The following is a 25,208-nucleotide window of genomic DNA, read 5'->3' on the forward strand; positions in this document are numbered from 1 at the left end:
GTATTTATGAATATAACATACTACTTTCTGTTGTCAACGGTGGCCAATGGTTTTGCTTGTTTGTTTTCAAAGTACATGCCTCATGACTACATGAAAAGAAACTGAAGCCCTGGCACACACATACAAAATTTATCAAAAGGCACTATGTATTATTACTGTCTATCCTTCATGGCTCAAAGGAGATTTTAGGGGTCAAGGAAAATCCTTTTTATTCAGTTTTGCACTTATAACAACTATATAAATATCATGATTATTGTTCACTTAGAGGATAAACTAAAAGTATAAAGTTACTTTTGCTTCTTCTCATCCCATCTATTTTTGCCTCTCTCAAATTCCTCACATGGAAAAAAAGAGGCAAAGTTTAAGACACAGAAAATGTCAGCTGCTTTCCTAGGAAGTTTAATAGGCCAGCATCAAAGAGTCCTACCTTTTTCCTTAAGATTACAAGAACCCTGAGGGGAAGACTGTTGTGGGGGAGAGAGAAAGAAACTGTTTGTGCGTGTTTACAGAAAGAGAGAGAGGGGGAGAGAATGCATTATATTCTTAGAAGACACAGAAATATTAGCAACAAGATTTCTATATAATAATGTCTTAATAATTTATTTGGTATTTGTTATTTTCAATTGGGTCAAACATAAAACTAATAAACTAGAATTGTAAATTATATGCCATAGATAAGATAATCAGTTATAGATTTGGAGAGCAAAAAAATCATATTGCATGTCACCTTCACTAACATTTATTAAACACATTTCTTAAGCAAACTATAAACAACATCTTTATTTTAAAAGGTACAAAAATAACTTTAAAAAGTTACAATCTCAATAGTTTAAAAGGGAAACATTTATTAAATAACGATATTAGTATGAAAATGTGCTTTAAAGGTTAAGAGATTTAGGATTCAAAACTTTGACAACAAGTAAGTGCTCAAATCAACGTTCAATTCTTCTGTGAGTTTTTAGACATTGCATAAGAAATCTGGAATAATTAATTACAACATTTATCAGTAGAACCCAATTAGAAACAGTTATACCATAGCAAACAGAAATGAATTACCTCGTCTTCGCCCATAACTCCTTGCTGCATGTAAACAAAGGATAAATTGTAAAATGTCAGAACTAAAAATAAGCCCACATATACAAATATTTGTGATATGAAAAGCTATGTGGGCATCTGGAAATTAGTGCTACTTTGTTTTAAGACCTACGACAATGTCACCATATAACATCTGCATGATGTTTTACCATTTACAAAGCATTTTTATTATATATGTCATCTGAATTGTGAAATTAACAGGAAATATACAATTGATTCTCATTCATGTTAAATTTATGAATAAATATTTGTATCATCTGATCAGGATGGAAATATGTAACACTTTACAGTTAAATAGCATCTCAAATAATTTTCCCAATGAATGACAACTTGAATTAAATCGTTATTTTTCTACTTATTCTAAAGTGTGACATAGCACATACAGTCTAACAAATAGCTATTTAGATACAATTCACATTATACCAAGTCCTGCGTGGAAAAGTACTGGACGACACAGAAAGAGTGAAAAGATATAACAATATTAAACTGATACTTTGAAGCCTATATAGCTTAGATGGAATGCAAAAACACCAATCCATATTCAAATTTGCTTAGTTGAAGAAATGATTAATGATATACTATAGCTAATAATGCTTTCTATCCTTTTGGTACATTTTATAATAGCTATCTAAGAGTTTATGTCTCCATCTCTGGGGTAAGAGGGGTTCAGATACAAATTATTAGTAGTATCATCATAGAATAGTACATAGGTTAAATACTGTAAAAGTATTAAGTAGAAAGCCATTTAAATCTGTTACTAGCAGTTTACATAATTCCTAATGAAGAAAAAATACTGCAACTTCTTTTTTCATAAGAAACTACCAGTTTAATAAATCCCACAACTTGTTTTTAAGTAAGTCCTCCCCCCAAATCTGAGTATACAATGAGTATTTTTACCCTGGAATTAATATATGAAAACAAAGCAGTAAACCAAAAAATCACTGTTAAAATTAACATCTTAATTCATGCTCATGGATTTTTAGGCCTGGGAAAAATTTGATATTGAATAAATATCAAATCAAAATATATATTAAAAGTTGTCAGAAATGTCTCCCCAAAAATATAAAACTTAAAGATCAAAAGAATACATTTCACACCATTAAATACACTCTATTATAGAAGGCTTACAAAATATATTTTTAATTTTATACTAAGGCTTTAATATAAAGAAGTATGCCTACAAGGTGAGAATATAGTATTAGTTCCCCTACAATAAAAAGGGGGGAAAACAAACTTGTCAACTACTAGTCATTTACACTTCCAGAAATAAATCAATAAATATAAGGCTTACATCAGAGTCTTTTATGTAAAACAACTTCATTTGCATCTCTGCCATTTTACCGTCTCTATTTAGCTATATAATCTACTGCAGACTTAACCTATCCATGAGCTCCAATTACCTCAAAGCCCTACAGATTTACTTGACCTGTATATTAGTGTATATATCGCCTACCTGTATGTAGATACACATATAGTTTATACATATATTGCCTGTACGTATAGTTTACATATATATTACCTGTATGTGTGTGTGTGTATATATACACATTCTATATATACATATATGTAAATATGTATATATACATATATATATACACACCATATATACAAACTATATATATATAGTTGACCTGACCTATTAGTGTTTAGGGTGAGGATAGGGGTGGAAATGGCATTTAGAATTTTGTTGTCTAGGTCTTCTAAGGCTTTATTTACAAAGGCCTTAAAAAAACCAGGGTCTAAAAGAGATGGGACATCAAATCAACTGTGGAAAATCAGATTGATAATAGGAATTTTAATAGAGTTATCAAGAACAGGCTATAGAAGAATGAATTCCTTGAAGTCTTAATAGTTATATTAAGCATGGAAATGGTCAATAGGCCGCAAAACACTTCACAGGACAAGTCTCAAGAGTTGGGCTTCTTGCTTATCCCTAGGTATGGGCTAATGATATTAACGCAACAAAAATTTGTTTTGGGGAATTTCATTCATGGGTGTAGAGGGTCAAACATTCATAAAGCAAATAAAATTATTCTCATCAAGTTTAAAGTCAAATTATGAATTATGATGAAGTCATATGTGGTACATAATTCTTGAACTACAGAGAAAATTAATTACATCGTAACTAGTTTATGTTCTTAGCTGTTATTTTCTTAACTGAGGCTACTCAATACTAAAATAGTGAAAACATATACAAATGTTCACAGCATCTTAGGTTTCATCTCACTTCTAGGCTGCAACACAATTATTTAGAAAATTTCTCCAGCTATCTCATACCTGAGGAATTTTAGAATCCTGTAAGGAGCTATTCCACTTATTTTTTGGACAACTCTCAGATTCCAAGTCTCTACATTACCAAAAATAGAACTGACTGCAGATGAAGCTAAACGATGTGAAACATTTCCTATTCCCTGTCATGGAAACAACCAATCTGCTACCATCACACTAAACAATGGTGTGTGTACTCACTTTCCTACCACTGTTTCTATGTGAATTTCTGGGATATGTTCTGTTATAACTCTGAATCAGAATTTCAGAAACCTTCAGTGAGAAAAGAAAATCATTAAATGACTATTCCTTTTGTTTTTAAAAAACTTCTTTAAACAATATGCCCCTCCATACTCATTTAGAATATGATTCAGAAAAAAAGTGAACAATTTGTTGTATAAAAACTGTATTTAGAGTATTAAATTTCAGGTACATATATTTTATAAAGCATTATTAAAAAGTATACCTCATACAAAAGTGAGGAATTGGCTGTTTTACATGTGCAAATATACGTGTGTGTATATACAGAGAGAGGCATGTATGTTAAAATATATACTATATATATTTTTTTTTTCTTTTTTTTAAATGATGATAAGAAGCCTGTGAGAAAAGCCTGAAGACCTTTCATACACAAATGACTTTACAGTTTGGTCCTGGCTTACTGATAATCTTATTTAGGTTCTAACCCATAGCTACAAAAAAGAAATAGGGTGATTCTAACATTCTCTTTAGTGTCTTTGTGCCCTTAGGTATCGGCTCTTAGGTACAGCTGTGGTATCTGAATTATTGCAGCTGGAGGAAGGGATAGGTAAACATAGCAAATCAGCTGGCTATACCTAAAAGTTAAAGTTCTCTTGGTGTGAAACTAAAGAAATTCTTATTTCTTACTCTAAAAAGCCACAACTAATGAGAGAAATATATCCTCCAAATCATAATCCTTTTCAAGATGGAAAATAAACCTGCTGTTATCTACTTCACTCACTTCCATCAGCATAAAAAAATAACTGATTGCATAGTCACGTTTCCTATTTTCATGACCTCTTATAGTATATCTGGAGTATCTACCTTCAGAAATACAATTTCATTACTGAGTAAATTTTCTTAATTAAAAGATACACATAATTTCTTTCCTCCCCAAAGTACAGCAAGCTCTTGATTACACACATGGCTGTACGTGGTTAATCACAGCAAATCTAAATTTCAAACTAGCTTGCTAATACCATCTCCCCATACTTCTGCTCTATCTGTTCCCCTTTTGAAAAACCATATAAGTAAATAATAAAATACTAATAAATACATAACCTATTTTCCTTGAGAGAGGAGTGAGGGGAGTACAAGAGTACAATGTAATCCAAATAGAAACAAATACTTGAATGATATATCATTTTGTATTCCTTCTCACTACTAAGGAAAACAGAGGGTATTTTTTGCTTTGCTTTGTATTTCGATTTTTACTGCTGATAATAAAAAGTGTAAGATTTATGCACTTAGAAATATAAAAATTCAAGTTGTCATCTAAACTTCAGACAGTACCTAACCTTTGGTTTTTAGACAATCTACCTATTCCTATATAAAGTGACTTCCCTAAAGAGCTTCTGGATGTTAAATGTGGACCCTTCTGTAATATCTGAATTATTCAACAGTGGCAGTCTCCACCAATCAATTCAACTTGATTTCCACTTGATTTAAGGAACATGGTATGTTCAGAAGTAGGAGCCTGCTTGCAGTTATATTTCAATGGCATTTTTTATTGTTAAAAAATAATTTTTTTAAATCTATACAACAGCTTCATGAGACACACAGGTGTAGGATTATACCTCTTCTCCTATATCTGAGTTAACAGAGACTCAGAGTTAAGGATTTGCCAGAGGTACTTCACAGTTTTCCTAGTTTGACTAGCTTCCTGACCTTTATCCCATTCCCTGTCTATCCCTTACTTAAAAGAATACTTAAAAGTTTAACCATAATGCTAATTAACCAGGAAGGTAGAATCACAAAACCTTTACAATGTTTGCCTTATCTGCACAACAACTATATTATTATTTACATGTTATTGTTTATTAAGTGGACTCAAGCCTAGCACCACTGTAATATCACAGATTTCTGCCAGTTGTGTATATTCTAAGAAATGTTCTTAAACTGTAATAGTCATGCACTTATTTTAATGTGTACTTGAGCACCACCAAAAGTCATCTTGGGTACCACAGGGGCAAGCGCATCACACTTTAGGAAATAACTGCCTGAGAGAGTCATTTTGCTTTTTATTGATCCAAAGTGTGTCCCTATAAAGCTTCTTCCAAATGGTTCTAGTTTGGCTTTCTGCAATAACACAAAACTAGCCTTCTTTGTTCACTATACATAACGTCTTTCAAATAGTTGAAAATATCAGTTGTCTTCTCTTAATTATATATTCTCCAACGAAACCAATCCAACTCCTTCATCTTTAGACAGGACATGATTTTTATTCATTCAAAGGCATTTTTGTCACTGTTCATCATCACTCACTGCCATAGCTAACTTTTACTTTCATAACTGTTCTAAATACTTCACATGAATGAATTCATTCCCTTCTAAAACAATACCCCTGCGGCAGGCAGCATATTATCTCTCTTTTAGACATAAAGAATCTGAATCAAAGTGAAGTTAGGTAAACTGTCCAAGGTCACACAGCTAGGAACAGCAAACTTGGGTTTAAATCCAGATAATCTGGCTCCAGAGTCTGTGGTACCAATCACGATGAGCTACTGCTAAACCATCACAAACAAATACTGATGTATAATTTATTACTAAATATTGATGTTCAAAGTCAACATTATTAGCTATGCTTGTTGGTTAAGTAATACAACTTAACCAGTTGCCTAATACTGAGTTAAATCTGCAACATCCTGAAAAAGGAAGAATTTAAAAAGTAGGTCTATGTACTGAGATGCCACAATTTCTTTAATCAGTCAATAATATTTAATAATAATTTAGTACAGGCCAAAGCCTTGGTATTAATATCACTTAATTTCCATATTTCCCAGGGAGACAATATGCTAAGAATATAGTTCAATTATAAGTAGTTAAAAAGTAGCTCAAGAAAGATTTCCCCTTACTTTTCAGTGTCCTTTGCCTACTTCTCTCCTCAATAACCTTGATGTCTACAAAAAATCATTTAAATTCTTAATATTCAAATACTTCCTTACCCTATAAATATACCCAATTTTATGATTCTTGCTTCTCCCCTTAATGATCCCAAAAGAACAAAAGAAATTTTTTCTCTTTGGATCAAATTGTCTCTACTGACCTAAATACATTTTGAAGCCCTAGTTTATCTTTTTTCTCCTCTAGTCCTCGCCAAAAAACAGTTCAGAATTTCCAGAATGCCCTACTGTACTGAGTATGAATTGTGGACCCAAAGTGACAGACTATAAAGACTGCTCACATAAAAAAAAAAAAAGCAGATTTGCCCAGAAGATGCAATTCTTGCTTGAAATAAAATATTCTTGTGTCTACTATGTGATGAGACACTTTGAATCTAACATCTAGATTATTTATAAGGGCTTTAGGCAACGGATGAAATCAATTAGTTTAATAACGTTTAGTGCAACGACTAAGAATGGTGTGGCTTCTAAGCCCTTTGCTCACATGTAAGTGACATATTCTATTGTGATGACATATACTTCTGAGTCGTCCTTGCTTACTGTGCATTCAGCAATCTAAGAACATCTGTGAATGATCTAACAAAGTATCTCAGAGTATTTTCCTTCAGATGGATTTTAACAGCACACATGAAATATGCAAATTCAAATTTTCCAACTTAATTACTTTTTTTAGAAGTTAAAATAGAAATCTGAATGATCTTTATTTACCACACAAAGAATGCTCCAAAAGGAAAGTAGTTAAGGAAATCAGGATCAATACATAATTAATCTATTGTTACCTAAACCTATTATTATCTTATAAATCAAGCCAAGAGAATAATAAAAATTATGATCTATTTTCAGTTTTGTAAACTCAATTTCAACATTACTTTCAGTCACAGATTTAGTGCTCAGAGACCAGCAACTCAAATGATATGGTTTTTTAATGCAATGGTAGAAAAAAAGTTGAATGAAGAATGCAATTTCTAGTACCTTTCTGGTCAGACTATGTAAAAACCATAATTCACTGAATTAATAAATGTGGCCTCCTGGACTGTTGTAAGGTCTAGCCTAGACATGACCTCAGCCTAGAGTATACAGTCTGGCCCCAGTGTTAGTACCTGGACACGCCTACCTCCAACCATACTTGAAGATCCTAATAGGAAACTCAGTGCTTAGACTAGGCTGGCAAGCGGTGGGCAATTCCATACAGAAGAGTCAAATGTTGAATCAACCAATCAATCACCTCGCCAAATGCTTTGCTTCTTCAATTTTCTCTCATTCCAAGATCCTATCTACCTTGACAATCTCCAGGTAGCCTGGACTTTATTCCCATCTTTCTGTCACTACAGTCTTTACTTAATATTAATTCACGTGGTCTAGTTTTATATAGGCCTTTTTCCCCCAACTTTATTGCCATCTTTTTTCAACAAAGCTTTAGTTGAAAAGAAAACGCCACGCCATTCTAATGATATAATTATGTATTTTAAAGTAAATACTACCTCTATTATTCTTTCTTCTTCCTACTTCCCTCTCCTCATCCACCCTCTGATTTAAAAATACCTTTGTGAAGGATGTTTTAATCTTCCATGTCTACTCCCACAGTCATGGGTGTGCCAAGTACTGTGACTTTCTGAATACAACATTTTCCAACAGGAAGAAAACAAACTTTAATGAAAGTTTATTTATTCTTCTTCTAACTCTGGTGCACTTCACTTTGTAAACTTTCTAGTTAGAATAAGTTAGTGTGACTACCATATTTATAGAATCACCAGTATTTTCCTTAGTTAAACATAAACATGAGTGCTATATTAAGAAACAAGTTCTATGTAGTTTGCAAACATTATCTTATTTAATTCTCATAATGAACCTTGAGATTGTTATTTTTATTTCACAGATAGGAAACTAAGGCTCACAGAAGTTAAGTTACTTGCCCAAGGTCATATCATAAACGGAAAAGCCAATATTCAAACTTAGGACTGCCTCCAAAGTCTGTGATCTTGAATTAAACCATACTGTCACAAATACATTTCAATGACTGCTTTCCTGCCAGAATACACTCAAATTTCTAACTCTGCCTTCTGTATAGAAAGAGTTGTAGCTTTATTTTTATACGTATAAAAAGATTAACTTGTGTGTATGAGGAATGTTTAGAGAAACGTCTATTCAATCCTCTTTATTATATAAATCAATTGGAAACATAAAATGTTTTTATAAAACTTACCATTTAACATCAACAGATTGTCAGTTCCTGGATGTGGATAGCTCAGTCGACCTTTAAAAAGACAGGAAAGGGAAGTTTGAAGATTATGGAGCTATTTGAAAAGCAAAAAAGGGAAGAGGGATAAGGAGGAAATTATTGAGCACAGTATTTTTCTTAAGAACTAAAAAGCTAATGTTTAACTCAAAGTAACTAACTAAAATTATCTTTGAAAGTTAAAAAATACCAAAAAACAGTTAACTTTAGTTTCTAGATAATAAGAGCGCAATGTGATTTGGGAGTAATGCCTATAGAATAAAATCTATTTGTTTTTTTTGAAATGTAAAAACAATGTAGGTATCCTAGTCTTTCTAACTTAATACAGAAAGCAATTTTTTATTTTTCCTGAAGAAGATTAGCCCTGAGCTAACATCTGTGCCAATCTTCCTTTACTTCATGTGGGCGTTGCCGCCACAGTGTGGGTGATGAATGGTGTAGGTCTGGCCCTGGGATATGATCCTGCAAACCAGGGCTGCCAAAGCAGAACGTGCTGAACTTAACCCCACGTCACAGGGCTGGCCCAGAATGTGAAAATTTGTAAATATTTTCAAGTCTATTTGTAATTTTATCTACAGATCTTTTTCAAAAACAAACCTGAAGAAATTTATATTCCTAAATGAAAAATAAGCAGCAAAAACTCATCGCAACTTGCCATTTAATTCAATATGTTTTATATAGTTGAAGTTTATATAAATGAAGTTTAATGAAAACATTTTAAATGCATTATTAAAGATGTTACCAGAAATTTAACTTGTTCAAAGTTTACAAATGGCATAAAAATATAAAAAATTAAAATATTAAAGCTTAAAAGCATAGTAGCACAGTATTTCCTTTGAGTCATTCTTCATTCAGAGTTTTGCATTTACTAAATGCAGAAAGGACAACAGTACAATATACTGCCTTGGAGAAGAAAAGGGTATGCATGAACACACTGTGCCTTATCCAGAATTTTTACATCATAACACTTTGACTAAATGTCAATGGCAAGGATGATTACTATCTTTAGTCCATTAAAATATAGGCCTTTTCTCTAACGCCTGAATCTCTGATAGCTTATTAGAAAGGTACAATAAAATCCATTTAGAAAACTGCTAAAAATTAAATGTCTATGAAACTGCATTTTAGCAACTTTCAGCACAGTCCCTTGAAAAAGTCACTATGATAGTGTGTAACGTATTGCCACCAGAAGCGTTACTGATAAATATCTGAATGGATTTGACATGATTAGTAATTAGTACAGATAAACTGCATCTACCTTTACAAACCCTCACACTCTATAGGCCCTTTATTATATCCAAATAGCCTATTAGACAGAGATTTTCTGTTGGCTTTTGTTTTAATTATGAAGTTAAAGAATTTGGTCATCTATCAAGGCATGAGTGAATGGCAAAGATAATCCAATTCTGACATTAAAATAAATATATATATTAGATAGACATACAGATATATACATACACACTTCATCTGAGTTCTAATTTAACTATAGCACATTTTGTTTTCAGACTCAACATAGTTAAAATAAATGTTATTGTCCTGCAAAGGACAATTTAGCACCACTTACTTACTCCTGCAGCATGACATTAAACTAAATGACCTTTTAAATAAAGTTGTCATACTCTATAAAAACCACAAATAAGTTTATTGTTGTGAGAAACAGGAGCATATATACAAAAGTTACAAGACAGAAAGAGTCAGTAAGCAGAGCTTTCCTAAACTGGATTTCAATAGCATGGAGCAGTACTTCGTCTGAAGTATCATAGCTTATTTTGGAAATATACCTATTTCTAAGCATCTTGTTGCAGAAGACCAAATTTAGACAACAATTTAATGCCATGAAAAAATTACTATTATTTCTGACTTGAGACTGAAAATCAAAACCCCTACATAAGTGGCAACCTGTATTTCTGTTCAGTATAGCAAGTCTGACAGTGTGTAGGATGCTGAGGATACAAATATAAGTGAGATACAGTCTCTGTTTATGATGTGATAGGAGAGACAACACAAGTATACAATTTCAATAAAATCTGCCCAGTATGGAAAGAGTTATGCATAGTATGCTTATAAAAAGACACAAAGGAGTCTTTAACTAAGCCCAGGGATTCAGGCAAGACTTCCTCAAAAAGTCAACTGAGCAAAGCCTTAAGCCTAGTTCCACTTCAAAAGACACTCAACCTTCAATTGTCACATAATTATCCTTTAATAGGTTCATTGTTCAATTTATCCCAAGACACAGGTAACAAGATATTTTCACCGCTGTCTTTTGACTTCTTGGCTCTGAATGGACTTAAATGCACATCATACGTGGAAAGTTCAAAAGACAGATAGCTATTTTCAAATGGATATATATTTGTATATATGTTCTAAAATATACTTCTCCAAACAGAAAACTCTCAATATAACTAACAAAATACTCCAAAATGAAATGAGAAAATTTACTCATTTTTAAATTATCTAATTACTATAGTATTAAAACTACTTTCACTAAAAACCTGCCAATTGATAGTAATAACTAACATTTGAGGGCTTACTATGTGCCAGGAGCTTTTCTAAATTCTTTACCACCTTTTACTTAACCCTTGCAACAATCCTATGAGTTAGTTATTATTATCTTTCCATTTGAAGGTCAAGACACTGTGGCATAAAAGGTTAAATAACTTGCTCAGGTTATGCCACTGGCCAGTAGCACTGGCAGGATTTGAACCTAGGCAGTTTGGCTCCTTACTCTTAATCACTATCTTCTAATGACTTCCTAGTTGATAACATAATATAGTGAAAGGTATATATGGTTGGTTGTGGGGCAAATTCATCTACTCAAAAAATTCACAGAATGATTATGCAGTATATTAGATAACTTATACTTGAATACAGAAAAAAATAGGAAAAAAACTACATTGCTATAAAACCAATTTCTCCCTATTGTCTAAAAGGCCTGTGGCATAGAGATTGGTAGTTGTACACTAATACTTCCTGTCAATAATAGGAACCCCCAATGCTAGACAGGTACAGGACTGCCTGGAATAAAAAACTAAATTTCCCCACCTTCCTTGTAGTTAAGTGTGCCCACGTGTGTAAGATCTGGTCAATGGGATGTAAAGCAAAATTGGTATGTGCAGTTTCTGATAAGTGTCCTTAAAAGGAATATCTTCCCTTTCCTTTACCTTTTTTCTGCTTGCTGGAATGCAGATGAGATGGCTAAATTAAAACAGCCGTATTAGATCACGAGGCAGAAGCTGAGTGTTAAGCATAGCAGAACAAGACATAAGGGGCCTAGGTCCATGAAAATCACCATATCACTTATAAGAGTATTATGTTTATGTAAGAGAAATAAATGTCTATCTTGTTTAAGCTACTTATGAGTTTTCTGTTGTCCCAGAAGAACCTAGTCTTACAAATAAAGTTGTCTAGTAATAAATTTGGGCAAATTGAATATTAGGTAACCAGACTATTGCTTATTTATTATTGTGGAAATATGATAAAGTATAATAATTTCATGATGGTTTTAATATATCTATCACTAACGGGTATATACTGTAGTATATACTATGTCTTGGTACTTCTTTCACATTAAGATACTATGGAATTTAAAATAAATAATTTTGAAAAATATACATTTATTCTTATGTGTCAAGTGAATAACCAGAAGACCTACAGTATCTTAAAAATTATCTTATTAGTCTATTATGGTTTTAAAAGTAATATGTATAATACATATATAAGACAAAGCATGTTAGCCATTTTAGATGTATATTTGTTCAAGAAGAAAACACTGCATACAACTTATTAATTGTATAATTACCAATTACTAAAACTTTAACAAAGCAGTATTTAAAGACACCCGATAAGCCAACATCAAAGACTATTCTTTCTCCAAAATAATTACTCACTACCAATAAAAAGAACTTACAAAATGCTGATGATAAAATATAAATTTCTTATGTCACTTTTCTTTGAATTTAAACCTACTTTTAAAACTGAAGAAATGTGGAATTAAGAAGGATAAGATGAAGCCATCACTTCCCCAACATCTCTTAATGTCTGTATAGCCTCAAGCTGAAAGCCTCTAGTAGCAAGATGATGATCATTTGATGAAGAATCATCTTATTTCCCTTTCCAGATATCACGCTCCCTTGGTTCTCCTCCGTCACCAGCCAGTCCTTAAATCTCCTTTGCTATATCCTCCTCCTCTTCTCCACCTTCGAAAGTTGAAGCCTCAATGTTTAATCCTTGGACTTGACTTCTCTTTCTACAATGCCTCCCTCGGTGGTATTATCTACGACTAAAGCTTTATACATGATCTCTCAGCAGATGACTCTCACATTTATATCTCTAATTGCAACCTCTCTACCTCAACTTCCCCAGATCAGTATATGGCACTGTCTTCCATCTGGATACACATCCCAAAACCAAGTCTAGTCTCCATTCAGCAGTCCATGTGATGATCTGAAAACCCAAGTCAGCTCATGTTGCTCTATTGCTCAAAACCTTTCCACACTTAACAATAAATATCTGGCCCCTCATCCTCTATAATTCTAACCACACTCTTTGCTATTCCTCAAACATGCCAGGTATATCTCCATTTCAGGAACTTTATATTTCCTCTTCTTTCTGCTTGAAATGCCTTTGCCCAGATATGACTAAAGTTTGCACCTCTCACTTCATTCATGTCTTTAAGAGATGCCATCACAGACCATCCTGTCTAAAATAGTAGCTTCTTTCTTTCTCAATCCCCTTGACACTATATTTTTTCTTCATAGCACTGATTCGTTTTGTTTCTATCCTTTGTCAAAATAGAAGATTCATGAGGTCAGGACTTTGTCTTTTTTAACTCTCTACTATACCTCTAGCATCTAAAACAGTGTGTAGCACATAATAGGGTCTTAAATAGTTCTCAAACAGATGAATAAAATATCTCATTCTATTATGTGAAACATGAACTTAACCAAAAGCACAGTACCTAAATATATGTTTGTATATGGAGCATAGGAAGGACATTCTCTAAGGAAATGGAAAAACTACAGAACAAGTTTTTATCAGTTCATTCTTCAAGTAGGGGAAGAGAGGGAGGAAGACGAGTCCTGCTCTTTGTTCTTTGCCAAGATAAATTTTTTCCTTCTCCACAACAATTTTCTGTTCTTTAGTAAATACAACCAAAAAATGATTTCCAAAGTCCCAATATTCACAGTTAATGATGCCAACTCATTCCTCATTAGTGATGAGAAAATTGCTAAAGAACAATGACACACATTCTGCCAACTCCTTTTAGTAGGGGAAAAAAAACACATTTAAATCACATATTAGAATCATGAAGAGCTTGGGTTAGAATTAACATTAGACCAATTATAAGATAGGCAGTATGGTGCAGTGGTTAAAAGCACAAACTCAAGAGCTACTATGTTCCATGACTCACTGGCATTGAAACTAGGCAATTATTGTTAATAAGCCATCACAGTCACCCAACTATAAAATAAGGGTAAACATCTACCTCTTAGTTGTGAGAATTAAATAAGTTAATAGATAGATGTAGAGTCCTCAGAAAAGTACCTGGCATATATCAAGTGCTCAATAGATGATATGTATATGTTATATATTATATATTAAACACATACACATACTCTTAAATGAAAAGATCTAATACTTCCTTCTTATGTGCTTTAAATAAAGCATTGCTCCCACTGGTTTGGTAGACTCTTCTAATATATTGTCATTGTCTACATTTCACTTTTATTTCCAAATCCAATTAGAAAAAAAATGGTTCATAGGAAGTCTGGTAAAATCCACTTAGAATGTGGTCATTACCAACCTTGAATAACTCCAATCTCTGCTCAGATCCAAGGGGCAGGACAGTCATTCCTGACCTCACTCCCAAATCTCAATGCATGCCTCATAAAAGCCTAAGAATAAGATCATACAAATGTAGAAAAGACCCTTAGATCCAAAGTACCAGGTCCCAAGAGAGCAACAGAATCATTCCTTACCTACAGCTAATAAAAGTCATCAGTCTACTTTAGTTTCCAGGGAAATTAATCTAGTTAACTCACTCTTAAATCAGGATCCCATAATAAATTTTTTCACCTAATAATTATTAACAACTTTTAAAATGTTTATCCAATCAATACTAGAAAATATACTAAGAAACACCAAGGAACATAGAATATTAAAAACTTTGTTTCAAGTAAAGTATAATCACAATAGAAAGACCATAACAACAAAAGACTAAATTTAAGTCATTAATCATCTGGTAAGATAATGTATTATTATAAAGTTATTACAATAAAACTAGTACTAATTAAGATATAAGCAATTCATATTAAAATCAAATTGAACCAATAATGGATACAAAACCTTAAAATGTAAAAGAACTTTAAATGAAAATAATATTAAGAATAACAAGTGGGCAATCAAACATTGCCAGTAGCAGCATAAACGGTCATAAAAGTTAAAAATAAGTTCACAATATATGTCTAGAGCCACAAAAATAAATGGTTTAAGACTATTCTATGGAAATAAACACAGAAAAAGCTCACTGCATTTTATTTAAAAATGAAATACCTAAACATTCAACCGTGCACACGCGTGTAAATAATTTTAGAAGTTCTAAATAATATTGATGAAAAATATGAATTATTGTGAAAAAAATGTTTAATCATTCAACCAACATCTTACTGTGCCCCACACAGCTTGGCACTATGACAGATGCTGATTCAAGATAAAGCAAAAACGGAGGTGGTCATTGCTCCCATGATACAGTATCATGTGAAAGATATATACATTGGGAAAAAAAAACAAACTACTGAATCCAAAATAAATGAGACAATTACTCCAATTAAAAAGGAATATGAATTCAAGTCCATTTCCCAGATCAAAAAGACAATGTAAGAGTTCTACCTGTTTGGCTTCTAGTAATGCTCACTAGATTATAAACCCCAACTGCAAGAGCTTCCAATCACCATTTTTATGCCTTGTCTTTAAAAATGAATGGGCAGCAAAAGATCATAAGAAGTCTGAAAGAAGCCTCCAGCACAATAAATAAAAAGAACAAAACCAAACAAATAGAAAAGAGGAACTTAGAAGAAGCATAAACAATACAAGGAACTGGAAAAATAATCTTCACACTATAATATGGTGTTTAAAGAGAAATATTCAAGAGAAATAAGATGAAAAAAGGATAATAGGAAAGTTCTGAGAATTTTTTTAAAGAGGGTCTTAAAAGTTCTCCAGAGAAAATTCTTAAAATAAAAAAAATCAATAGAAGAGTTGAAAAACAAGAGATGAGGAAATCTCTCCAAAAGTCAAACAAAAGATAAATCAATGGAAAATAGAAAAGCAGATTATGAGGATAGGAGGTTTAATATCTGAAGAGCAAGAATTCCAGAAACAGGTAATGTGAAAAATACAATGGGATAAGTTATCAAAGAAATACCCCAAATTTCCAAGAACTGAAGGAAATAAATCTCTGAATTAAAAAAAAAGGAAGGAAGGGACGGAGGGTGGGAGGGAGGGAGGAAGGAAGGAAGGACAGATGGACAACAGGCAGGCAGAGCCACTCCTCTGTCTTCCTCATCCCAGAAGACCCATATTTCATTATTATGAAATTTCAGAACTACAGGCAGAAAATATCCTAAAAGTTTCCAGAAAGAAAAGTAAAAAATTTAAAAACACAAAACAAGGCAATTAATCATACAAATGAACAGGTTTCAGAATGGTATTTTATACATATAGTAACCTGGGAAGTTAAAGATAATGAAGCAATGCTTTCAATACACTAAATTACTAATATATAATTCCATACCAGCCTATCATGTTATATAGGTAGAATAAATATGTTTTCATACATATGAGGTCTCAAAATTTATGTCCCATCTGAAGGAAGGTACTGTAAGACAGGCCTAATAAAACAAAGGCATTAACCATTAAGAAAAGGACATGGAGATCAGGACACGGATTTCACAGGAAAAAAGAATTCCCAGGATTAGAGAAGTTCTAAAATGACAGTTGTGGAGGGCTACAAGAAGATGTCTCCAATGGCAGGAAAAAAATGTCTGATGATTATCTGATGTTTTTACATGTATTGAGAGAAGCCTCACAGTTCTATTGATACATTTTGGGAAGAATTACTGACAAGTACTTAGAAAACTAAGCCAAAAGAGACAATGATCAATTCCAGGAAAAACAAACATATGAAAAAGAATGTTATATTACAGTACAAAATATATGCAGTTCACCTATGAATATTACTTGCATTATCACAGTAATACACCCCCTAATCTATACAAAAGTGGTCCTATAATCATTTTGTGAGGACAGAGCAGGGAAAGGTGTTAGGAATGGGAAGTCAAAGTAAAGAGTCAACATATAATATCTAAAATGTAATAAATACAGAAGCATAAGCATATTATTTACAAATAATTACCTGAATAAACAATAAAAAGCTTGAAAGTGGCTATCTCTAAGGAATAGGAATCAGAAGTAGATAGAGAAGAATGAAGAAGAAAACTTCTATTTTTTGTTATATAAGCCTTATGGCACCATTTGACTTTCTAACTTATGTACATATATTTTTTAAACTGCTTTTTAAAAGTTAATCAGGTTGGAGGGAAAATAAAGATTTGAATATTGCAAATATTTTAAGGTTATATGTAGAAAAAGAAAAGATTAGAAAAATTATACATCAATATATCAAATGTGGTTATTTTAGTTTGTTGAACTATTGCTGTTTTAAAACTGTTTTTCCTAGTTTTTCCGAATTTCCTGTAATGAATACAAACTAATTTGGGTAATAAGAAAACAAAATTTTAAGAAGGATAAATCCTATACTCTGGAGGGAAAACCTTCAATAGAGATTCTCAGATATCTTTCAAATACTATAAACAGCTAAAATTCGTAGCCTTAACTATCCCAAGTACTTCCTTTTATCACTGCAAGTTCTATATAAAAAATATTATTTTTGTTTTATTTTCAATTCAAAAGTAAGAGTTATGAGGCTATATTTTAAGTCCTAAGAAAGAGGCTTTGTGGTAAGTAATAAACTTTTAGTAAACACATCTATGCTCTGAATAAATAAATGTGATTTTAAGAAAATTCGTTGTTATTTCTGTCTGATGAGTTTTAGTTTTTAAAAGAGAAAAAAAACGCAGGCTGTTGTAACTCAAATCAATTAGTTAAATACTCAAAGACACTTGGAAGAAATAACTCAACTATGTTCTCATATTTAATAATGCTGTTGCTAATTAAGACAACCACCTAAAAAGAAATAAAAATAAATAACTCTATCCATGATATATTTCAGATTTTTCTAAAACAAGAACTTTTACATTTTATTACATTTTCATAATTTCCTTTTCAATCTGAAGATATTCTCACTGATGATAAAGTTAAACTCTTGTAAACTGTACTTTCCTTAAGATGAACTGAAGTCTGAGTAGTTGGAGGGTAAAGTTATTAAGGTATCAGGTATATTACAACAGTGACCATCTCTTCAAGTCAGAATACATTTAAAAAAATGTATGTGGCTTCTATACATATATTAATAGACATCATTCCAAAGTTAATAATGACTTTTTCTTCTTACCAAAGGCCAGTAATCTATACAAAAAAGAAAAAAAATCCATCAAGGGAAAGAATATGTAAATTCTATTCACTCCTTCTTAAAATAAAGGTAAATATTTTATTTAAAAATTGAAAGTTTATAAAGCAATCCCACCTCAATTAGCTTTTTTCGAAGACATTCTTGTATACACGATTTTCATCTATACTTTTTTTTGGTACTTGTGAAAATTTTGACTCCAGGAAACACAAGTGGCTAGAGAAAAGTAAAATTAGTTCTGAGAAATTCATCTTTCTCTCTGTCAGAGCGAACAAGCCAGAACAGTGTAAGAGGAGTGACATAACTGCCCTGGCATGTATATTATTGGTATCAGTTTTATTTTGCACTTTACTGTATTTTAATAAATGTCATTAAAATTTCTATGATCTTTCATAGATCTCTGATCTTATTCTATACCAAAGTTTCTCCAAGGGTGCTCTTTACACAACCTGCGATCACAGTCTCCAGGAGTGGGGCCCTAAAACTTGCATGTTAAACATGATCTCAGAGTTTGAGAACCTCTGTCCAGCTCAAAAGTTTTTATGTTCTAAAACGGAAGTTCTCAGCCAGAGACTTTTAGAAATTTAGACAAGTTATTTTGTGACTTTGTACTTGAATTTTATATAACGTCAAGTGAAGAGAATCAGAGGGAAAAGAAAAGAGGCAAGAATTTATGTGGTACTACCCACAAACACTTGGCGCCTTACAGAAATAATTCCTTATTTTCTCAGGGGTTATTTTCCTTAAAAAAAGTAGAGATTCTTACTTCAGGAGTCTTAGAGAATGGGTGTTTAGCAGTCAAGTAATAAAAATGACATTAGATATACAAAAACACACAGTAAATAAACATTTTAAAGGCATCCACTTCTAAACATTTGCTGGTGTAAAATCATGCTTTAAATACTTTTTCCTGAATTCTCTTTAATTGTTCAGGGAACATTGGTAAAGGCATTGTGACTAGCTGAGATAGATCTTCCCGAGAACTGTTATATAAACTGCATTTCTTCCTATACTTTTCAAATCAACTTTTATGAGTTGAAATTAAATATTTTGGTTGCCATTATGCTTTGGGGGAGGGAGTAAGCAACTTTGGTGAAAATGCTTACACAGTAAGACCTTTTTGAAAATTGCCAGAGGAAGGGAGGGAAGAGACCTTAACAATAATCACTGTCTTGTTCTTTTGTTTAAAGGCGAATGAACTGTCCCACATAAACACAAAAAGATCACAGATTATTTCATATAGGTATGCAAGTACAAAACTGCAAAATCACGAAACTGCACTTGGCAAAGCATGATTTACTTTAACAATTAAAAGAATCCATTATTTGTCCATCCTTTGAAAAGGAAAATATTTGCCAAGAATCAAGACAGTCATCTGAAAATGGGATGTTAATGGCAAGAAACCACTGTAGAATAAATAAAACAGACTGGTCAGTGCCACTCATACTAAGGAAAGTATAAAGCAGTCCGCTAGTGTTCACGATCCACAGCAAAAGACAGCACACACTCCACAGGCCTGGCTGAGCAGTGTTACACCCAATCAACATCAGGCAGCCCTAAACAGGCTATGCCAAGACTAGTCTGCTTTCGGTTCCTCAACTGTGACAAGCTCTTCTATACATCCTGGGCCCTTTGTCTAGTTGACACTTTCCCCCCAATATTTTTCCATCTCTGTGTTGCTCAGGCTTCAGGTCTAAGCTTTCTTTACTCCACACCAAAATTAGGTACCCCTTCCCCACACTTACTACCTCCCTAAGCACCTTACAATCTCCCTCCATAGTACTTCTAACACTCTGTAGTTATATGTAAGTACTAAAGGATGTGCATATATTAGGATATTATATGTACATATGTATATTACACATATAACTTAAGGTCTCTCTTTTTCCAGTTGGCTATACATTCCACAAGAACAGATTCACACAACGTTCAGTCAGGGTCTTGAACAATGACTGGTACAAAGGTAGGCTCACTTAGTAGAATAAAGTGCATTCAGAGTTCCATCTTTGGTTGCCATCACTTCACACCTGGAGAGCCCCAACAAGACAAGACCCTTCTCACCTGCTATACTAGACCCTAAAAACCTTAAAATTAAACAATGGAGGTTCCCTACTGACCTGTAAAAAACATTGGGGAGTGGGAAAATGGAAAGCTGTAGTGAAGTATTTTGGGCTTAAGTGAGGATGGGAGGGTCCTTCTGTTAGTACAATCAGTCAGGTCAGTAACATGCCACTGACTGATTTGGATTCCACAGATCTGCTTGCTTGCTTTTCCTTCTACTAACACTAAATCTTACCTTGAGTAGTTCCTCTTATCCTTTAGAAAAGTAGAAGTGAATGCAAATTTACAGTTTCTGCCTTTCATCTCTGTGGAAGCCAGTCTCCAAGCTGGCCTCCAGTGATCCTGGCCTCCTACTATTCACATGTCTTGAGTAGCAGACTCCTCCCCAGTTGAGCAGGGCTGATCTATGTAGTTAGGGGGGTATCATGGAAATGATGGTGTAAGACTTCTGAAGGTAGGTCATGAAAGACACTGGGGTATTCGCCTCGAGCTTTATCATTTGCTCTGGGGGGATTCAGCAACTAACCGTGAGGACACTTGAGCAGCCCTGTGGAGAGGTCCATGTGGTGATGAACTGAGCTCTCCTGCCAACAGCCTACAATAACTTGGCCAGCCACATGAGTGAACCATCTTGGAAAAGAACCTCCAGCTCCAGTCAAACCTTCAGATGACTGCAGCCTCTGCCACTATCTTGACTGCCATCTCACAAGATACTCAGCCAGATCTAACCAGCTAAACTGCTCCTGAATTCTAACCCAAAAAAAATGTAAGATGATAAATGTTTATTGTTTTAAGATGTTAAGTTTAGGGGTCATTTGTTATGCCTCAATAGACAATTATTATAATCTCATCACTCAAATTCACACAGAAATTTTCTAGGAGCTTTCACCATTAACATGAAGGGAAACAAGAAATACATTAAAAAAAATTTACCCTACAACTTCCTTCTCCTTTTTCATTAAATCCCATAAGAAAGACAAAGTAAATGGCTTGTTTCTTGAAAACATTTTAAAACGATAAATTAAGATTCATTCTATTTTTTGGAAAATAGAAAGAATTTCCTCGTGTTAAATAGAGGACAGAATTTTTTGAAAGAGAGTAAAAGATGAGATAGGGTAGAGGCTGAAGAGCTGCCCTAAAGATCAGGAATGAAAAAAGGGGAAACAAATTCAGGGATTGGTTTCTTCCATTTGTCACAACCTTGCTTTAGCAGATTTTACTGAGGTCCAGCCCAAAGAAAATGTGTAACAATTGGAGTGTGGCAGGGAAGGTACAGAATATGATTTCCCAGAAGGCAGGGGAGTTTGTACAAGTAAGAAAAGGAAGAAAAAACTTTAAGTGGCAGCACTTGGGTCTCAAGATCATTTCAAATAGGTATATGATGGCAATCTGCAGAAGTATCTGTCTTTTTCTTTATTCTATGCAGAGGAGGTTTCTCAAGTGTTTTTTCTTTTATTTATTTTTTCTCTTTTTAGTCCCTGTCATAATAAACGTGGAACACACAAAACTCCAATCAGAAATAAAAATTTGTCACCATGATTCCTAAAGGGGTGGTAAGAATGTTTTTCCCCTTCTCATGGCCAAAGATAATTTTTCTAACAAAAGAATTTTGAATTTACGTAAGTTTTCTTTTTATTATTATTATTAAATTCCTCTTAGCCGTATGCTGCTTCCATTTAATTTTTCAAAGCCTTCTCTCTAGGTTTCCCTCCACTTTTTACTATACACAGGCTAGAAAAAAAGAAAAACTGAGATAATTAACAGTGCAGCAGAGAATGTTTGCTCTTATTATCTTCAAAAGGCCTTTTTAAAGAAGACAGGGAGAAATAACAATGAAAAACTTTTCATTATCCACTGGTAACAGTTAATGCTGACTTTATCTTGTATTAGAATTTCTAAGAATTTTTTTTCTAGATAAGCTAAGGAAATAAACAGAGGGAAATTCTTCATAATCATAAACTGCTGGATTCTATTCTTAAACATTAGATCCAAGACAAATGCCACTGGGACTGTCAGCATAACAGTGAAAAAGAACAAGACCCCAGTATACAGATACTCAAAAAACTACGCTGGATTTAGGTTAGAAGCAAAAAATCCGTGCCACCACCCCCCCCATGAAGTATAACTGAGGTCCTGAACCAGAACCAACCAGTTAAGTTGCTCCTGAATTCTTGACCCACAGAAACTGTGTGAGGTAATAAATGTTTATTGTTGGTTTAAGCTACTAAGTTTTAGGATAAATTATTATGCAGCAATAGACAACTAATATCTCTCATCATTCAAGTTCACACAGTTTCGCTAGATTTTCACCATTGATGTAAAAGGCAAAGAGATATATTGTATAAAGAAATGTAAAATAATTACTAACATGTAATGTACAGACAAATGAAAACAAATATGTTAATGAAATTTCTTCAGATACAGTTAACAAGACTGATACTATGAGATCAGTGGAGCTGATTCTGTTCCTCATTTGCCCCAACTTTTATGAAGAGTTGTTCTCTACTTGAGAGAAGATACTATAAAACATCTCTTCCAAAACCCTATGATATGGGCCGGCCCTGTGGCCAAGTGGTTAAGTTCTCGCACTCCACTTTGGCGGCCCAGGGTTGGGATCCTGGGCACGGACATGGTACCACTCATTAGGCCATGTTGAGGTGGTGTCCCACATGCCACAACTTAAAAAAAAAGGACCCACAACTAAAATACGCAACTATGTACTGGGGGGATTTGGGGAGGAAAAAAAAAAAAAACCCCATGATACGACAGCAGAAGAAAAATGAGGAAGTAAGTTAACCTTGGACAATTCTACGTTGGAATCACTGCAAATTGCGAATGCAAGTATTCTAAGGATTTATTTGTAATATTTCTATATTTGATAGAATTCTAGAAAAGTGGCACACTATATACTTTCAGATCCATTCTTTGTCATCTGGTGAACTGAACAATAGTGTTTTTTTCTTAAATAACCAGTCAAGAGAGATAGGTTTACATTTCTCTCTGTATAAATCAGCATAAATCTAAATAAGCTATAAAGGAAAAAGTATGACATTTCACAAAAACAAGGGTTCTTATTAACTAATAATAGAATTTTATAGGTGACATAGGTTCTAGTTAGTGCTCATTTTCATATAAGGAATGGTAAGATAAGCAGATAAAGTGGTGGATGATATAAGAAATTTTTTTTAAAAGTCACCTACCCTTAAGAGGATCATGCTCTGCTCTCATAATATCAATGAGGGAATTTTCCAAAGAGTGCATATTCAAACTGTCATACATTCTACTTCGATCCTAGAAGAGAAGGAAAAAAAGACCAATATAATCTATGCAAATTTTTCAAAAAGTGATGATAAATATACTAACTTTTCTTACAGAAAACAGGACATCTGATTAATATAGTGTTAATATTCAGTTTGCATTCCAAGACAATACCAATAACTAAGGATCTCATGAGCTATAATATCTCCTGTATTAGAGGACAATATATTTAATACATTTATCTCCAAAATCACATATCAAAAGTAATCTTATTTCATTGGCAGTATTAATGCAATACACTAAAATAAGTTCTGTTATCATTCTCAACTGATAAAGATTTCTGAAATGTTATACACACACAAAGCATTTTTAGCGTTATTTAACTTCTAAACTTTTCTCATATACCTAGGAAGATAGACACTGGCACTTGAAAAATAAATATCTTGGGTGAAAGAATTTCATTCCACAATTGCACCATACTTTAAACATCTATCAAACATTTATGTTATTTAACTCAGTAGTCGGAATTTCACAATAATGAATGTATAATCATCTTATACAGTAAAAATCAAAAGCATGAGATACTATTATCGGAACAAAGACTCACACCTAGAATATTTATATTCAAATCTTGCTCTCTAAAGTCCTCACATATTGGTCTCTGCATTTCTTTTTTTTTCTTTTGAGGAAGATTAGCCCCGAGCTAACTGCTGCCAATCCTCCTCTTTTCACTGAGGAAGACTGGCCCTGAGCTAACATCCATGCCCATCTTCCTCTACTTTGTAAGTGGGACGCCTACTACAGCATGGCATGCCAAGCAGTGCCATGTCCACAACAGGGATCTGAAAGAGCGAAGCCCTGGCCGCTGAAGCGGAACACGCACACCCAACCACTGCGCCACCTGGCTGGCCCCTGGTCTCTGCATTTCTAATTCTTCCCTTCCCTCCACCCCTCTGCAAAAAAGGCAGGTAGGGGAGGAAAGGGTGAAAGCACTCCCATCTCATGAAGTTTCCTACCTCAAGTCTCAGAACAAAGTCTTTTGTGCAGCTGGAAGTCTTGTTGGCTAAATGTTAAGTCCTCAAAGTGCTTACTAAAAGGAATTTCATTCTTTTAACACTCACAAATTTATACTGTATTCTGCTCAACACACATTCAATGTATTTGAACAAATATACATGGGGAACTACCACAACTAGCCCACGCCCCCCAAATCAACAGGGAGTCTTTTCTCAAAATCTGTCAGTGCTAACCCCCTCCCCCCCATTTAAGTGTGTGTGTGTGTACGTGAGCTTGTGCAACTGTATGTATATGTGGCAGAGGCAGGGCAGGCAGGCCATTTTCAACTCTCAAAAAATGTTTAACACAGAAAAATAAAAGAATCAGAAAAGCAGAAAAAAACGTCTCCACAGAAATCAGAATTAGGCACTTCTTAATCTGGGTCCATAAGCTTCCAGAAGGACCATGAAATCTGAGATTATATATAACATTCTGTACGTGTGTGTACCCACAATGTTTTTCTGAAGAAAAGATTTATGGCTTTCATCAGTTTTCCAAAGGGATC

The 25,208-nt window shown here is 33.5% G+C and overlaps 1 protein-coding gene across 20 annotated transcripts in view; it reads right to left on the reverse strand.

The window, feature by feature from the left end:
- Positions 1-25,208, reverse strand: part of CPEB2 (cytoplasmic polyadenylation element binding protein 2) — a 68,322-nt gene that overhangs the window by 30,089 nt on the left and 13,025 nt on the right. For 10 of the 20 annotated variants that reach the window (XM_070262682.1, XM_070262677.1, XM_070262681.1 and 7 more), the window contains 3 exons: positions 23,590-23,680; positions 8,710-8,760; positions 1,057-1,080 (listed from right to left, as the gene is read on the reverse strand). In XM_070262682.1, coding sequence (XP_070118783.1) covers positions 1,057-1,080; positions 8,710-8,760; positions 23,590-23,680 — 166 coding nt within the window. Of the gene's footprint in view, positions 1-1,056; positions 1,081-8,709; positions 8,761-14,545; positions 14,638-23,589; positions 23,681-25,208 lie in introns of those variants that run through there. The other 10 variants (XM_070262684.1, XM_070262680.1, XM_070262683.1 and 7 more) reach the window with 2 other exon arrangements.

Source organism: Equus caballus, chromosome 3, assembly GCF_041296265.1.
Source record: "Equus caballus isolate H_3958 breed thoroughbred chromosome 3, TB-T2T, whole genome shotgun sequence".
In the NCBI taxonomy this organism is placed as follows: Eukaryota; Metazoa; Chordata; class Mammalia; order Perissodactyla; family Equidae; genus Equus; species Equus caballus.